Below are 19,969 nucleotides of genomic sequence, written 5' to 3' on the forward strand. Positions count from 1 at the left end.
CAGAACATGCTTTTGTTTTGACTTTTTTGATAGTAATTATTATTAACATATTATTTAGGTACCCATTATATTTACATCAAATTTTCCATAACCAGTTTCAAGAACTTTATCAACATATCCAAAAACATAGGTAATAACCTAAACAATATTGTTTCAGCGAACAGAATACCAAACGGTGGTATCATTCATGGTGTAGACGTAAGATACGCAGCAACGTATGGGAATCCACATCTAAGAACGGGTGGTGGGTTAGGGTTTGCTACTACAGTGAATACTGCCAAGCCTGCTTCGACACCAGCGCCACCGCCTTATTCTTCTGTAAGGAGCTCGGTTATACTGCCTTCTGGTAAGTTCTTTCTAATAAAAGAAACGGAACTTTAAAGTCGTAACATCGAAGGTCCTTTTAAAACCCAAAACCCTTTGTTTATCTAATGTGTCTGGAAATCTAGGAATTAGGAGGTTAATTTCTTAAAATGACAAGACAACGCGAGCTAAGATTGTATTATACCTAGCAAATGTCTATTCGTTCATTCCAGTGTATTAAGAAAAGTTATATATCTTTGATTCGCCTATAATATCGTCTAATTCATTGAACAGTTTCTCTTAGTTATATATTTATAGCGATCTCTGTTACAATAACTTATTTTTTTTTTTATCTTCTTCAACAGGTACTTCATCACATTCTATAACATCTCCTACTAGTCTCGCGTCGCCACAATGTGCAACCAGTCCCATTACAACATCTACTATGTCGACTGATAGCACTCAGCCAGCAGTAAGTTTAATAGTATTAATAAGTCTTTCTTTTTCTTTATCTTTTTGTTTGTATCTTTACATATAATACGGAAGTTCTCTGTAATATTTAAGTAAGAGTTCTTTCGACTACAGTACAATCTGGTTCCTGGTACATTTTGTCTTCTTTTTACCTTCTTTTTAAACATCATTCTTAACTTAAAACTTTTTTCTTTTAAACAAATCCAAAGTTCTTCTGCACAGACCTACACTTGCAATTAGCAATAAAATTATCTCGAAATCAATGCCTTACGTGAAGAGATTAACACCAAAATTATCTTCTTCTTATTCTTTACTATTCAACAATCTTCCAACACATACTTAAACTAGCCAAAGTGAACAAGCAAACCATCAATTTCCTACTACCTACACTTTCAACTTGCGACTTTGCTGAAGTGAAACTGAGTCATGAAATTACAGTCAATGTAGGACAATCTCCGATTGCCCTCGAATCCCCAATGCCGTGGTATTCAGTTGAAGTATGCTTTCAGTTTGATGAGGCAAAGTTATATATTTAGTTCGCTTTCTCTGATGAGTATTATACCTTTATGACTCACAAGAGTAAAATCCTACATCTATTCGCCTGTAATAAAATGTGTTTATATAATGTGCTGTATCGTTAATAATGGGACACCTTATTTTTCTAAATTAACCTAAAAAAAAATATCGATCAATTCAATACATTTTGTTAAAATTGATAAGTTTGTTTTTTTCCCCTAACATGCGTGTCACGTGATTCTATTTGTATTTTGACAGAACGATATGACTAATTGGGTTCACATATTAGATAGAACCAATCAACAAAACAACATAATTATATCGTCAGAGTCAATAAACGACCGTAACAAAATTTTATCAAGCAGCGCATGTTAGCCCTACTGGAGTCGTTCTTCGAACCTATAGTACCTTAATTATCATTTTAAATCTTCAAATAAAAGCCCAAGTACTCATTTAAGTGGAAACAACATAATTAATGACCAAAGTTACTGAGAAGAGACTGCTTGTTTGAAGTTCCTTGTGCTGTCGAAAATAATTAGTTACTTACAATACATTTAATTTTGTCCCAAAATCAAATATCAATCAATAATACTTTATTGCACAACGACATATACAAAGGACATAAACATACGAATAAAAATAAGCAAATATGTCTTTATTCTGTAGGTAACATAGTTACACTTTGAATCGACAACTTTTACATAACGAACGTCTCATCCGCCTGAAAGTACTGCAGCTTCTCACAACACGTATAGCCGGGGAAAAGAAGCTGTAAGAAAAACCTCGGCACAGGGCCCTAGACCTTCTTTAAAAACATATACAGTTCAGTAACTTGGCTGCCTAATATCGGTGCCCAGACAATTAATCATATGACAGATAATCGCTAATCTTATATTAACCTTTTTTAAAAATTTTCTGTTAAACCTGGTTAAAGGTAAATTCTAAATTTCATTTGGAATCTTATTGTGAAACCGTATATATTGCCCCTTAAAGGATTTAGTGATCTTATACGAGTATCTATATGAGAATAGAGATTACACAATATACTCGTAGATGCCACAGTAAATCAATGCATTACAAGAACGACATCCGATATCTCTGCACTTCGTGTGGTATTCACTTGAAGCATGCTTTCAGCTGGGAGTAGCAACCACATCGACCACACCGCAGTCGCCGAGTGCCCACTACATACTAGCGCCGTCGAATAGAACCATTAGTAATGCTACCGTTACTAAGAAAGGTAAATGTTCATTCGCATCATCACTTATTTAAGAGCCACACTCTTGTCGGTGTAGCATTCTCCATGCTACTTTTTCAGAGAAAAATAGGGCAGTGGTTTCTTTACGGAATAGAGGAACGAGGGTCGAAAGTTTATTTTTTGACGTGACTTATTGTGATTTGCCGCTGATGGCATTAACCACTTGGCCGGAAAATGGTGAGTGCACCTTATTCCTAAGGGATAATTTACTACGCTTGTTGAGGAGACACCGGATGGAAAGGTCCTAATGCGCATTTTGTACGAGAACCACTGTCGCCGGTTCAACCCGGCTCTTTTTTACTACTACTCCTGCAAGCTGATAACTAAGATAGTTCTACTGCTTCTCAAATTCCATGGCCACTTTACCGGCAATGTATATTTTATGTAATAGGTTACAATTTTATCGCTACTTTTCGTACCAACCTCTTTCTTCTATTTACAATAAGTTACGTCAAAAAAAATAAATCTTATCTTAAACGGGGAGCGCCGGTTCTAACCCGTGTACTAGACTTTATTTATTTATTTATAAAAAAGGTACACCAACAGCTTATATAATAAAACAATAAAATAAAATAAAAGTTACATCAGGAATTAGACTGTTACATAAGCCAATTATCGGTGCACACAACATTTGCAATGTAAGACAACGTAATCGTTTAAACTTCCACTAATGTGTTATTAATTTACCTTATGTGCAGTTTTTACTAACAAGTTGGTTCGAGAATTATATACGGCGATACAGCTTGCCACCTATCACGTTGGTCAATCCGAAAGCTCGGTGTAGTGTGGGTAATTCCCACTCGGGCCCAATCGGGAAAATAGTCATGAGCTATTAATGTAAAATATAAATATAAATGCAATTTTACAACTTATTTATTGTCCGCAGGTAATGGTCATCAACAGCCTCTAGCAACTCACGTATAACCAACGATTTAAAAAACTATTTAAAAATTAAATTTTGAAAAATATTAAAAGAAAAGTGACCATTTTATCAAAAAAAAAAACTGTGTTTGTGAAGTGATTTCCTGTGATGTTATAAACTTATTATACAGTGTGAAAAACGTTGACATAAGTGACTTAGAACAAACAAACTTATCTTGTAATTATGACTTTTGAAGTTTGTCAGTTTTTCGTACCTTGTACAAGTTTTAAGTGATTTTAAATATCAGTGTCAATTAAAATGTATCAATTTATTGTTTAAATAATTATCTATTTCTACATTTTGTTTTCTATATAAAGGTGTGTACCCACTAATCGAGAGATGCACCTATTCGGGCATTTTCTTAATTCGGACATGAACTAGCCCTAGTCAAAAGTAAACTATGGGTCAGGTAATATTATGTTTTAAGTAAGTATATGCAATGACTTCTAAACAAATGGAAATAAGTACCAAGTTTGTGTTAAGAGAAATAAGTGTGAAAATATAAAACATATTGTGAATCACATTATGATTTTATAATACATACGCAAGTTTTTCTACTAAAAAATAGATACCTGGTTTGAATTTCTAATCAAGTATAAAAATATATAATACCTACTACGTTCCCTAGTTTTGATTTTGGACTAAGTACATAATAGGACCTCAACAACTTATGGGCGATTCTCACACTGCCCCGCATGAGGCAGCGTATCAACGCGCGTTCATGCGGATGCATTTTCTGTGTGTTAGTCTGTGCGTGTTTTCTATCCAAACGGAGATATTTACAAGCAACGGAAGAACACGCATCCACGCGCTACGCTGCATTGCATCATGCGGGGCAGTGTGAGAATCACCATAGACAAATAAGGTTTCCTCGAAATCTGTTTACGGGAAATACTAAGTAGGAGAAATATTATTTCTACAAATAAGCTTGTCAGATTAACTGAGTAAGGTAACATGATTGATCGATTGCTTACGAAAAGCCTCCAAGGTCGAGACGGTAAAATTGCGTGTATATTGTAAAAATACTTTGAGGTCAACCTTTTTTTTTCTCATAAAGGACGCCACATAATCCAAATGTATAAGTTGTCAAGGGAGACGGATCTACATAATTTATTTGTCTGTCTATAAATAAGTTTGCTACGATGTCTTTTAAATTAGTTAGACCTTGATTTAATATCGATTGTAGCCATCAATTCAATTCAATCAATACATTATTGCACAACGACTATACAAAGGACATAAACATACGAATAAAAATAAGCACAATAGACGGCCTTATTGCTAAACAGCAATTTCTGCCCAGCAACTTTATGGTGAAAGAAGTTTGCATTGGAGCACGGGATGGTGCAACAAATATAATAATGATACCAACATAACTAAAAAGAACCGTAAATAAATATATATATCTCTATAAATATACACACATAATACACACACACACATAGACAGACACTAATATTTACACACATATACATAAGCATACATACCAATAGCCTATACAATATAATACATAAAAGCATCGTATTGTATTTTTCTTCTTCTTAATATTTTAAGACTGTTTGAGGAAAACTAAATACAATTTTCTTTATCATCATCAATTTAAGAGGCACGCTCTTGTCGGTGCAGCATTTCCATGCTCAACATTCAATCAATTTCATTCAATTTTCTTGGCCACTCTTTTTTACGGGTTATGTTGAACAATGCCGTGCCGGTTTATGTCGAAAGTATCGTGTGTGGCGTCCTTAACTTTCGATCAATTCTACCCGATCGATCTTTTTAAACATTAAAACGAAAACTTCTCGTCAATTCCAAAATTACCTGACTGATGTCTTGTTACTATAATTAACTAATTATGCGAAAGTGTAATATATAGACGTTAAAATAATGAATATTTGTATAGTTATAAAGTTTTTAGCTGTTCGAAATTCGTTCGAACTTGTGTATAATCGTTTTATAAATCCATGGCCTTCTCGAAAATCGATTAAAAAGTGCAGCCGAGGGATACAGTTTAAAGAAACGACTTCTATTGACAACAATGCCAGTATAATATTTCCGAATTCATCTTAACATTGGCCCCGATTCCTGCAGTCACCTAATTTTACTTTAAGTTATACCTGTCATTTTCTTATTCGCCGACAGGGAAGGGACGGATGATTGACAGCTCTTAATTTTAGGAAGAATGAGTAAATGAATGAATAACCCGGGCGAATCAAAAAAGTATCTCGCTGGTATACAAACCGTTAGACGTGTAGTGTCAACTTAATTCTGTCGGGTTATTGGCCAATGTAAAATTTTTAGACGTTTGTTTTAGTTTTGTGCTTAAAATTGACGTGTGTTCCATAAATTTAATGCTTGTCGATTACCCGTCCCTTTACTTTTCGGCGGATAAGAAAATGACAGATATAACTTAAAATAAAATTAGATGGTATTTACAGGAATTAGCACCATTTTCACCCAACATTATCCCTCGTCTATACTTTCATTATCATTAGGTACTTACTTGTTTGTACTATAATTATATTAAGTGTTTATCTACCTTTACATAACTTGATAAATTTTGTACAATTCGTAAAATAGCGATGTAATAAAATACGACGTTTTAGACCTAATCATAATTTTTATAGGTTGAATATACTTCAGATTGGTTGAATATTACTCGATTATTAGACTTTAGCGGACTGTGAAAACGCTAGGGAGATGGTAACGTTAGATTTTTTTACGTCATAATTCAAGGACCGACTACTGATCACCCAATTTAAAGTGTAATGTATCTAATGTGAGGATATATTTTATCAAAAAATGAGGGATGACATCAGAAAATATAACCCTGACCCCAATTCCACTTATTTATCTTTTACAATTTTTGCAGTGTCATCCTAAAATAAATTCCCAACGAAATTAACAGTTCTTTTTAAAATAAAATTGTATAAGCTTTAATTTCTATAAAAATGTTGTGCCATTCTTCATATCTCGTAAATTACCTACATATCTTAAATTAATTAGGTAAAATTAAAAATTAAAATAAAAAACAATGGGCAAAATTATTCGTTTAACCCGCCATTACACTTTAAATAAGTAGCTATTTACTCTAAACCATGCATGAAGACTTTGATAAGTGGTAAGAAGCGAAAGTGAAAGTAGGTAAGTAGAATTCCTTGGTCTTTGCCTACCCCAACGGGAAATAGGCGTGATTTTTTTTTAACAGACAGACATATTGTTGTTACAGATTGTATTAGCTTAAAGCAAAACTTATCTTAAGATGCAATCAACTACATTATCCACAGCTTATATATACAGTTTACAGTTCTACGATCTCGTTGATCTTATATACGTACATATTTAATCAAAATGTATTTTTTTTTTATTTAAACCAAAAGCAAAACAGTTATATTTTACAAGTACATTACAAAAACAAATAAAATAGCAATTTTACAAATAATAATATTAGAAAAAAACAGCATAAACAAAACAATATTTATAAAGGAAATCTAATAAAATTCAAATGTATTTATTGCTTTATTTTATTAAAGATTCAGTCGTGTATACTTTTAACTTCAAACATACTAGAAACTTGACACCTTTTTCCCTTTAACGGTAGGCGATGTTCGTATTTCATATAGGCAGTTATATTAATTGTTTATGCACTAACACGCTACTTCTATTATATTTGTACAAAATTTTCCTGTACCCAAAGGCTGCCTGGAAGGAATTGCTGCATAAGCAATGATGCCGCCTGTTGCGTCTTTCTGTATCTGTACGTATTTCATCCATCTATCTTTCGAAGAAATTTCAATTGCTACGATCCTTGTATGCCACTTTTCTTCTACTCTGATCAAAGTCTTCAAGCGTAATCACCGGTTTATTTGGCTGAATCAGATCTCAAACCTACCCTCATTATCAACCCGTCTTAGACAAGCCTTTATATGCTTTTAAATATGTTTTCGATTCAATTCAATTCAAATCTGATTTTAAAACAGCGGTTAATTTATTGAAAAAAGAAGAAATATATTTAAGACTGTTTTTAAGAAAATTATCTGTTGTGCATTGGCGGGTATTTTGTCTATCATCATTAAATAAAATCATTAAATTAGCGGCGCTCTTCCATTCAATAGTGCAATGTCAATTCTATATTTTATTTTTCATATCATTATTTTATAGCAAAATATTTTAAATTATTATTAAGTATAATATAATAAAATTATATTTGAAATCATATATCCATTGCTTGACATAATCATTATGCTCAATGATCTATAGATAAAAAAAAAGATTTTTATTTCGATAAATCGATCTAAGACTGATTAGATTAACCTTTTTGACTTTTTTGTTTTGTTATTTTATTTTTAAGCATACGTCATTATTTGAATATTTTACAGAAAAAAATGTATACGAAACTAATCAATCCATGTAAGTTATTGTTAACATTTTGTGTGTTTCACACCTACGCATTGAATTAAGTACTTCTTTTATTTTGAAAGATTTCAGTTCATCTTTGGCTGTGACATCTTTCAGTTCTGGAGGAGTAAAATGCAATTTATCTAAAAAGCAAAATAAGTGAAACTTTAGGCAATATACAATTATATTTTCTTTCGTGTGCAACGTCTTGAAAAAATGGCGGATGTCGCAATAGTGGCGTGTAAATGACCTTTTGGACCTTATTTTGCTTATATATCATCATCATCATCGCGTCCAAGCCGTGTCTGGCGACGGCGACTCTTGCATATATATATATATATATAGATTATGGTATTCATACTAGGCATCCTCAGGCGTGGGGCGAGATACGCGCCCAACTTTGAGCACTGTAAGGCCTGGTGTCTTAAATTTATCACCGGGTGAGCCCTTCAGCGCTCCCCATTTTTTCCGGCCAAGTAGGTAGTTCAAAATATACATTAAGTCATCAATCTAAAGAAAGAAAGGCTCATTACTTATATTATAAGTGGTGATAATTCGCATCATAAAGATAAATATCATTCATTCATTATCAGCCGTACGACTCCCAGTGCTGGGCACAGGCCTCCCCAGGATCTCCACGACGATAGGTCCTGCGCTGCCCGCATCCAGCGGCTTCCCGCAACCTTCACCAGATCGTCGGTCCACCTTGTAGCGGGCCTACCCACTATGCGTCGTCCGACACGAACATATATATATTACTGATTATTATCTTCAATATCCCGTTTCTAATATTATCATGCACACTCGTGCCAACAAACATCACAACAGCGAATGGTATAAAATATTCATACAAACTAGTTCGAATATTTACAGGCCTAACAAGTAACTATCATGTTGTGGTATGAAATATAATATAAATATGTCAGTCATATAGTACAACACTAATTTCCATCAAACGATTTAACCTTGGTAATTATTGATCGTTTTCTAATAATGTTTTGAAAAGGTACTTATGACAATTGGGTAGTTTCCCAGGTCAAAGATAATTATGAAATTGTGATTACTAATTAAATACAGATCTAAAGGTGACAAAAAGCTTTCCCTTTTTTCTATTTAATTTACTTATTATTTTAATAAAGAAATTGTAAAAACAAGTGGCGCATTTGTCACGTTTTTCTATGACGTCACGGGTTCAACTTAATCTATGCGGTTGTATGGCAACCGGTCGTCATGGTGTCACGGATTGCTTTTACATACAAATTCCATAGTAATTTCGTGTTTTGACGTTTAGTAAAAAGTAACAGATTTGACTAGTTGAAAACTACCCTATAGCGACCTACAAATACTAATAGATACAAAAATTGAGTTTTAAAATGTTATTTTGGAATTTTAAGGTAGCGTTTCCTGTTACAGCCAAGTTCGTATCATTTAAATGGTTCTTAGTAGACACTAATGTAATTTTATTAATTCATCATTTTTAAAAGAAATCAACGTTTCGAACGTTTTGCACGAAAAATAAAAGCGTACTCTCTCGAATATATACTTTTTTGGTCTCATGAACATCAATTTAAAATTAAGTCTACAATTTTGTTTACTCTTTGGGTAGGTAGGTATACTATAACCTTGATGAAATTTATAATAAGAATGTAATTTCGATTCTTTATATTGACGTATGCTTAATTTTCATAATCTTAAATTTTATCAGAATGAAAAAATGATTGTATTTACATAAAAACTTATTCAACGTACATAAATGGCCTACATTGAAGTTTCTTATATCATAATTATGTAGTGTTATGTCGCTTTGTATCATCTCATCCGTCTCTTAATATTAATGAAAGACTATGTTTTGTCATTTCTTCGCCTACGCATAATAATTAAGTAAAAATAATACTCAGTTATTAAAAAAAATGAAAAAATAATGTTTTTCTGTTCCTTAATTAAAAACGTTTTTTATAAAAGTTTGTTACACGTGTCTTTGCTACGGCGCGTGATAGTAATTAAAAAGCATTTAAATTGTATTATTTGAAACACAATAAAACTAAAAAGAAATGACAAAACATCAAGTTTTGTATTTACTAATTGATATACTGTAAACTACGATCTTATAAGGCTGCTTACACACTTGCGATTTTAACTTAACGTGACGCAGGAGAACTGTGTGTAAAATTTAACAGGAATGTTCCTGGGATTTGTGTGAAGTGTGAACAATACATGCACAGAAAAACCCGGTTTACATCAATTCAGTACTTTTTGTCAAAAAATAATAATTTTCATTTATAGCAGCAAAGAACTTGTCTTTCGCACTGCTTTGCGCCATAGCACACCTTTGCACTGTTTACCAAAACAGCAATAAAAGCAAAAATTTCGCGTTAGAGAAATTAAATATAATCAGAGGGCATGGGAGTGTTCGTAGCCAAGTCGATTTCCATTATTGTCTACACTTCACACCACTAGAAAATGTAATTATTTTTTCTGTGATACATAGAATAAAATGTTTTGTAAATACTTGCTATATCTATACCATATTGAGTGAAACTGTTACATGTAAAATATTACTTAAAAACGTGTAAAGCTTTCAATTGTGAACTTTAGTCTATAGGAATTATGGCAGTTATGTTTTGTGGAGTGAGACGTAGTTAGTAAAGTTATGATGACTTGTAAATTAGTAAAATTGTACAAATTACATTTTCTAAATAAAAACGAAACTTTGGCCTATGTATGTGACTGTTTTATTTGAACCATTTTCTTATTAAACATAAACAGAGTACTTACTTATACTTCTTTACATCCACATAAAAGGCAAGTGACCTTATTGCTAACTGCAATATCTCCCAGGCAACCAGCGTTAGAAATGGATAAATACATGTCAAAGAAGGAAATTGAAATTCAAAAATATCTTTATTCAGTAGGTAACATAGCTACACTTTGAATCGTCATTTTTGCATAACGAACGTATCATTCGCCTAAAACTACTGCAGCTTCTCTCAACCTGTATAGCCGGAGAAATGAAGCTGCAAGAAAAACCTCGGCACAGAACCCTGGACGTTCTTTTTTTAAAACAAAAATACTGTTATACAATTTAGTAATTTGGCTGCCTAATATTAGTTCCCAGACAGCTAACCCCATGCATTTATATCTTGTAGATAATCAATAAATAATCTTATAATAATAAAGTATAATAATAATGAATAATACTGAAATTACTTATCCCGGATACTCCATATACAAATACCACGTCAAGTCAAATCAAAACGCCCCTACAGCTGCTAATATAATAATTTTTGAAACAAAATACACCTTTCCGTCGCTTATCTTTCCTTTCGCTCTTATATTACCAACATATACCTCAACGTATTATACCTATACAGGGTGTTAGTGACATCGTAACGAAAACTTTGAGGGATTATTCAGACCATGACTCTGATTTAGTATCAAGTGGAATTTTTGTCCCAAAATTCATGTTTTTTTTTAGTTTTTCTTAAATTATTTTTAATTCTTTACTTTTGCGATGGAAAATTTCTCTGGATATTAACTTAGAATAATGAGCTGAATCAAACATAAGTGGCACCGGTAACGAATACTAAGGCGGATGATTCAGACCATGATTCTGAGTTGATATCAAGTGGAATTTCTTGTCGGAAAATTTATGAAAATTTTTGTTTTTTTTTTTATTATTTTCATACTTCTGCGACGGAAAATTCCACTTGATATCAACTGAGAATCATGGTCTGAAACAACCCTCAAAGTTTTCGTTACGATGTCACTAACACCCTGTATATTATATAGCCGTGCTAGCCCAGTTGGTAGAACTTACTTAAGGGTCAATTTTAATTATTTTTTAGTTTCATACATTTCCGACGGAAAATTCCACTTCATATCAACTCAGAATCATTTTTTGAATCATCTCTCAACGTTTTCGTTACGATGTCACTAACACCCTCTGTTATTTTCGTATTTTCCGAACGTATTGAGTGTATATTAACTCAAAAACCGCTTCATACTTCCCGGTGCCCTCAAACGCGTGAGATAAGCCTCCGGCCGTATCTCAGTAGAACAATAGGTATATCTACCGTAATAACCAATAACCAAAGCGGAACGCGAACACGGGAGCACCCTAATACTTTCTGTTCTTTCTGATCCCCTCTGCGTATGGCTGAGAGAGTAGCGGGTAGCGGGTTTTAAAAACGTTAAAAGGTACAGTTTTTTGTTATATTTAACCGCTGTAGGAGTAAAAGGGAAAACAATCGATTCCCTCGTCGAATTTCATCATGTTGAGTGAAGCCCATATCGTCGAATCATATAAGCGATTTTATTCGTATACTTCAATAAAGAAAAGCAGAACCTACCAGAAGAAGCATAAAAGTAATATAATGTCAAGTATCTAATGTTTCAAGTATCAATAATGGTCTTTCGCTGTAATATTTCGTCATGTATTATCCATCCGATGTAAGGTGCTGTTTAGTGCCTATCACTGGACATTTTTCTAGGGAGACGCTTCCCTGTAAAAAACCAGACCTCTCAAATCTTTAGGGTACATATGTGAGCCGTGAAAATTAATCCGCGGGATAACACCAGGCGGTTTAATGTAAATCCGGTCTCCCACCCGCCGTTTTCCTAGCCCCACAGCACCAACGGCGATAAACATTTTACGCGCATGTCCGTATAACAGATGAATCACAATTGCCTGATATCCGCTCGTTGTAGGTAGCATTCTTACCGCGTAGATGAAATAATTCAGTGGGCTTAAGCCTGGTCGATTGGCTTTGTTTAATGCATTGGGGTTAGTACTATGAAGACGAATGCGGTGCCTAGGTTCAGACACAAGGTGCCTTCGTGATGAGGTGGAATTGTTCTGAGGTGTTGGGAGAATAGAAATGTTGGAGATGAGTTTTGTTATGAATGTCTTGTGTCGAATATTTGGGTTCGAATCCAGCACAGGCCTAAACCAATGATAGTCGAATTTCTTTTCGAATTCATGTTTGGATCATAGATGATTATCACGTGCTCAGTGGTGAAAGAAAACATCGTGAGGAAACCCACATTCTCAAGAAATGCATTTTTGGAGGTGACCTAACCTGTATTGGGCTGGTTTTCCCTTCGCGGGTTGGAAAGTCAGACAGGCAGTCGCTTATGTAAAAAAACTGGATCTGTCAAATCTTCGAGGTAAGCGGACCCTGTGAAAACGGAATAACCTAGAGGTCATTCACAATAAGATGACTTTTTTTTTCCCCACTGAGGGACTTTCCAGGCTTCGTTCCCCAAAAACAATATAGATGGGTGGATAATGCTAAAAAAATGATATTATATACTTAGTACACACATAAAACTAATGATGGCGATCTCATCTGTCAACATACGCTTAATGACTCCATCAGTATTTCGAACATGATCGTACCAATGAATGTTTAAGATGTTACGGAGACAGTTGAGATGAAACCTATCTAACATGGGGATGTACCCGACCATCTGCGGGCATAACATATAATTATATCGGAGGTGTGCTGACGTGCAGTGAATGTGGCTAAGATCGGTTACGTCAGCCATATAAGAGCGCATCTTAGGCGTTCCTAGATTGGAGACTTGTCGCCATGGCCGAATACGGCTGGGAAAGGATAAGAGATAGATAGAGAGAATGACTCCATCATTGTCCACTAAGGACTTCGTATGGGTGCAGTAGTCTTCTGGTTAGTTGTGGCTCAACTCTGCTTTATAGCTCAACATGCGCGAGTCTGGCACAACGCCGCCTTAAAGTGAAAACCTCCTTAGAGCCTTTTTTCAAAATCCTGGTTTGATTATAACATCCTCCTATTTCTTCCATCAGGTATCGCTGCTGTTGGGTGTCCTTAAATTTTAACAGTTCCCCATACTATTTGAGTAAACAAACATATAATTTTGGTTATATTTTTACAATTACCCTTTGCGCAACGTTTAACTGCAAAATCATAGTGTTATATTTATTCCCTAAAGATCGGAAAGAAGAAAACTTAGAAAAGCTTCTTCTCAATTAAAACTGTCTTTCTCTAACTGATGGCTTTTCTTTTTCGTAAGTCATCCTTCAAACGGGATACATTCTACGTTACTCACTTTTTATAGCAATTTGTCACAAATTTACAGACAGTATAGAGAACCGATAAAATTTAGAAATACTCAATTTAGTCAGGTTATTATTGGGCCGCCAAAGGTCTCTGACGTGACTCGTGTAACGACTACCTACGTACTTACGTCAGTAAGTAGTAACCGGGACCAACGGCTTATCGTGGTTTCCGAAGCACGGATCATCTTACTTTCGGACAAACGGGTCAGCCTGCAATGTCCTAACCAAACCAGGACCCACAAAGTGATTTCCGTGATATGTCCCCATCGGGATTCAAACCCGGGGCCTCCAGATCGTTAAGATTATACGAATTTATGTATAACGAAAAGTTGAGGAATACATATAAGTCTAATGTTGACACTTTACCCTTTTGGACTACCCACAAAATTGTGAATATGTATGAACACAATGTTTGTTTTCAATCAGGATTTGTTATCCGTGGAGTATATTTTATATTTGACCTTTTCGGGTCCCTAATAGAACATTGGACCTTTACTCTATTGACCCGACAAGTTAAAGTGTTTTCGCTAATCCTTTGTTTAAAGGTTTACTGAAGATAGGATTTAATGTGTTACACGAGATGTAGAAAACAAACAGATAGGCTAATTTCATAGTAACTAATTACTATATTTAGATAGGCATCCGTAAATCGCTAGAAATTTTAATCACATCAGAAGTCAACGTAACAACGTAAAGTAAACGGTAGTAGAATATAGTGACAATGTGAAATGTTCATTTGTAGTAGTAAATACCACAAAACTAAAATAATTTACGCCAATAAAGCAAAAAAAAAAACCATGAAAAAAAAAACTTTAACGACGATCTTTTGGTAACTACATGTTTCATTGTTTAGTGTGATCACCTAATGTCTAATAGTCATGGAACAGGGAGATTAGCAAAGTTGCAATCGATTATGATAACCGACAGTGACTGATAAAATGTATGAGATTGACATAAACATGCGTTGACATGTTAACAGTGTAAGCCAAGTTGAATACGATTATGACTATGACTCTGGGTTTGACATGCCATTTATGTCAATCCCATACATTTTTATCACTGTCATTACCGATTGTCATAATCGTTTTCAACTTGGCCAACCCCCAGTTCCATGACTATTAGGTATTTAGGTGATTGCAGTAAAAAATATAACATGTACAGTCATGAGCAATATCATGTACTCACTTTAGAACCCTGTTTAAACCGTAAGACCGTTTAAATGAGCCTCAAGGTGTAATTTAAAAAAAAGTTAATGTGACATGGTTTCAAAGAGTACGTATAAGTGTGTAAGTGTATATTAGTACTCGTGACCGTACCTAAAGACGGCCGTTAAAGTTTTTTTTTTCATTCTACCGCGACACTAAACAAATCTGAACTTTTTAATGAACATATTTCACTTCCACTACTTTGTGTCATCGTCAAAACTTGCTACCACATCGAGTCGTTTGTACCCGCACTTAAGATTAGTGAAAGGGTGGAACCATTAAAACTACCCTCAAATAGAGAAAGGACACTATAAACACAGAAAGTTTTTGTTGCAGATTATAAAGGGTTTATGCGTAGGGGAGATATATAAACTTTATGAACTGAGCACTTTAGAGTTTAGAAACAATGCCAAGAAATTCAACTCTGCTGATTAAAATTATCATTTAAAGTGTGTATTTTGTTTTTATAGTCCTAATGGGAATGGGAGCAAGCCTTAAATCCCGAAAGTTTAAGATTCGGATCTCGCCTTGGGCGAAATGCTGCTGAATTTGAATTTGAGGGGATAATTGACGGAGGTGTAATTATAATATGTTTCTTAAAATATAAGAACATCTCTTCCTACTTCTTATAGCATTATACGTAATGATGAATGATAAAAATAATACTTTCATGTAAAATTATACTTTTGAGTTTCTCGCGAGTCATTTTTTTTTTTCATTTCCGTCGTAAAATCTACACAAAAATTACTACACAATCATACCAAATCATAGTTGAAGATTTACCATTGGCACACATTACATTATTGACGATTCCGACATTAGTTACCAGTTTCTCACACTAAGACACCAAGAATCTATTCTTAAAACAGCATTATTTACCCCAGAAAGCCTCGTCAATATTTAAGCCGTCGTTTCCTTCCCTTTCATTTTGACCTTTCAAGCCGGTACCACTATTTGAAAGGTACGTAAGACCTTTTACCCCAGTTTCTCTGAGGCCCAACCATTGTTTCGTAAACTGCCGTTGACAGTTTCCCTACATCCTTTTCTGGTGTTTTGCATAATGTTAAGGCGGGCTGAGATTGTCTGACCTTTGCGTTTCGACTTGGATACCTTTAGAGGTTTTGAGGACCGAGGATTTGGGTTTATCCTGTAAGCTTTCCACGTTTTACATTTGAAGGAATCTAAAAGACGGTTTGAGTAAGTCAACATCTAATTAGGTGTGGTCAATATTATAGAATCTCACTTAGATATTATAAGCAAAACCACTAAGCGTCGAGAGATAGTTCAAAGGATGTTTTCGCATTATAAAGCACGAATATCAGGATACAATAGATAGATAATGGGGATTTGACATTGAAAGGAATTTGGGCCTTACGACCTTAAGATAACATCACTGTAAAGATACTGTTACCAGCACATTGAAAAGTTTCTTGACCCTGATTGATAAACAGTTAGAAAAATTCTTTTACAATTTTCAAACGATTATGACAATAAACAGTGACAGTGGTAAAGATGTATGAGATTGTCAAAAAATGACATAAGATGACATGTCAATTCAATACACTATAATCACTGTCGCTGTCGATTGTCATAATCGTTTCAACTTAAAGCCCTTTCCAATAATCTATATTTTTTATGTAAGCAAACACAAGTAAACATTTCATTTAATGTATTACCTATACCACTACACCTTATTCCCTTACCTCCATCTATTCCACTAAATAAAACTCACTCTTCTAGAAAAGTCGCTAGCTCCTTAAGGGGCATGAATTTATACCCTTAGTGCGGTCTCGCCTTTTCTAGCCCCTAGGGGGTGGAATTTAAGGGGGTTTATGTAAACATTTTGCGGCAAATAGTTTTTCTTGACACCTTTATTCTAAATATTGTAAAGCTAAGATGTTACGGTTTTGGGAAAATAATGAAGGTGTAGAATTTTGTGTGGAGAATAAAATTGTGTTGAGAAGAAAGAAGGTAAGTACTTGATTGGGTTTAAGGCTGCATTCTCCAAAATTGAGTCATTGCGAGTTTTTGGTGACATTTATTGGTGATATATGTATAATATAGCCTTCGCAAGTTCTAAACCGAGAAGAACTTGTCGGTTTTTATTTTATTATACCGAAAATATGCATTGCTGGAAACCAGCCATCGAACATAATAATTCGTACCTATATAAAAACTAGCCAAATCGGACCTTAGGATACAAAATATTATCTTAAGTTATAAGAAGAAATTATATTTTATGTTGTTATAAATGAATTTCAGGACTGACCATTGAACTTGGCATATTTAGATCTCACTTCTTTTGTCGTTGACGTCAACAACCAAGGCATAGGTACAACATAATATTGAACTTGGCTCTCATTTCACATTTATGTATTTGATGGGATCTAGCAATATTGCCATTGTATTGTTTCTATGTGTCGCGACCTTTAATAATTAATCATTCTTACTTTAAATAGAAGCCAGTCTACGATGCCCATACATCAATTTTATTTTTCTGTTCGTCTTAGTTTCGAAATATTATGAATTAAGTAACATTGAGTACGACGTTTACCAGCGTATACTGAGTGCGTCACTAACCCAATTATTTCATACTAATTTACATACATACATACATAAACTCACACCTATTTCCCACCGGGGTAAGCAGAGACTATAGAATTCCATTTGCTTCGATCCTGACACACTTCTCTTGCTTCCTCCACATTCATCAATCGCTTCATACACGCACGCCGGTTCAGAGTAGATCGTATTAAAGCTTTTCTAAGGACATCCCCAATTTGGTCATCGTAAGTCCTTCTCGGTCTTCCTCTGCAAGCCCTACCATCAACTTTTGCTTTATATACCGCTTTTGCAATTCTATTATCCTTCATCCGCTCTACGTGTCCAAACCAACCTAACATTCCCTTCTCAATCTTAGTCACTATATCGTCATACTAATTCGTACTAATTTAATAAAAAAAAAAATCACAAGTAGTAAACGTATAAGTGCATAGTGAAACAAAAATGCGTGGACCAAGCAAAATAGAACCCAAATATCAAATAAATAAGTCAATTACTCACACTTTCAGACGCTTGTTTTTTTTTTTGGTTGGCGGTAGAGAAGGCGAATGTCGTGTCTTATGAGGAAGTCAAAGATTTGGGCATTGATAGATAAGAATAGAGAACGCTACACCGACAAGAGTGTGGCTCTTAAATTAATGACGATGAAGGCTAGAAGTGTATCTATAAGCACATAATCTACCAGACGGTAACTACTAAACGACACATACCAAACTTATATTCGCATCAACCAACAAAACTCGAACGAACAGAAACGTTTGTCATAACCACCAGATGGCGTCATACGAGCACAAATAAAAAATACCATCATACATCTGCATCAAGATGACTTCGCTAAAATATTGCCATAGAGGAAAGGAGAATCATGGGCGAAGTGATATATTACTAGTGTAGCAGGTTGTAGGCTTTTCCTTTGCCTCCTAAGGAAAAGTTCTCATCCTTTATTAACACGAGCGCGGGACAGTCCCAACAGCGTCCTACATATGGTAACTGCTAGGTATGACTAGCCTACACTGAAACACTAACCTAAATCTCCTGGTAGTTGAGGCTTCCGAATACATCCCGCTTAGGGTTGGTAATGAAAAGTATAGGCCCGAAGGACGTAATATAAGATCCTGACGACCCGTTTATTTGACGTGACTTATATTCAAATTCAAATTCAAAATTCAAAAATATCTTTATTCAGTAGGTAACATAGTTACACTTTGAATCGTCAATTTTACATAACGAACGTCTTATCCGCCTAAAACTACTGCAGCTTCTCACAACCTGTATAGCCGGGGAAAAGAAGCTGCAAGAAAAACCTCGGCACAGGGCCCTAGACGTTCTTTAAAAAAATAAAAATAAACATAAAATATTGGTATACAATTCAGTAATTTAGCTGCCTAATATCAGTTCTCAGACGGTTAATCCCATTCATTCATATCTTCTAAATAATCACTAACTTTATAATAACCTTTTTTGTAAAGTTTTTGTTTAACTACTGTCTTAAAACAGTTGAAAGGCAAATTCTGAATGTCAATGGGAATCTTATTGTAAAAACGTATACATTGCCCCTTAAAAGATTTAGTAATCTTATGTAATCGACTGACTTGTAAAGCAAGTTTATTTTTATTCCTGGTATTAACAATGTGCCGATCGCTATTTTTTGCAAATAATTCTATGTTTTTTTTATACCAACTACGCCGACGTGGTCAACGTTTTCTCTCATTCAGCGCTTATCACTATCGAGCCATTAGGGTCGATTGATTATTTCAAATATAATCCTCTGAGATGACGCACTGAAACGAGTTCGCTCCCAACTGAGCACCCTCAGCCCTGTTATCTTAAATTTTGTATCGGGTGAGCACCTTCAACACTAATGAAATACATTAGGGTTTAGCAAGCCTGTCATGACTGAATTGACTGATTCTTGTGTACAAATATTAGGTACACATTTTTTTTTATTTTAATCAGTACTGAGAGTTATTTTTTTTGTTTTATAAAAGTCTATACTGCAGAAACGCAGTAACTTTGATAAGTACTTACTTATTTACGTATCTCCAGATATTATTTTTTAATAATATTCGCCACGCAGCAGGCTGCGTGTGCCTTATAAATCGAGGCCTGTTGAACTTGCCTAACTGTTTGTATACTACTTATAAGGGCCTTACGAATGTACGGTTTGTTTTTTTTTACCATCCGCCGTACCTTGGTAACCCGTAAACTTCTTTTTATGTGCAAATACGGCTCCTCATAAA

At 34.5% G+C, this 19,969-nt stretch overlaps 1 protein-coding gene across 1 annotated transcript in view; it reads left to right on the forward strand.

Moving 5' to 3' along the window:
* LOC126378059 (irregular chiasm C-roughest protein-like) overlaps positions 1–3,947 on the forward strand; it is a 133,416-nt gene extending 129,469 nt beyond the window's left edge. Inside the window, exons 19-22 of the mRNA XM_050026177.1 lie at positions 158–346; positions 669–775; positions 2,428–2,530; positions 3,435–3,947. Of these exons, the coding sequence (XP_049882134.1) occupies positions 158–346; positions 669–775; positions 2,428–2,530; positions 3,435–3,472 (437 nt within the window). The 3' untranslated portion in view covers positions 3,473–3,947. The remainder of the gene's footprint in view (positions 1–157; positions 347–668; positions 776–2,427; positions 2,531–3,434) is intronic.
* Positions 3,948–19,969: the final 16,022 nt, after the last annotated feature.

The sequence above is a fragment of the Pectinophora gossypiella genome, chromosome 25, assembly GCF_024362695.1.
Source record: "Pectinophora gossypiella chromosome 25, ilPecGoss1.1, whole genome shotgun sequence".
NCBI classification, from domain to species: domain Eukaryota; kingdom Metazoa; phylum Arthropoda; class Insecta; order Lepidoptera; family Gelechiidae; genus Pectinophora; species Pectinophora gossypiella.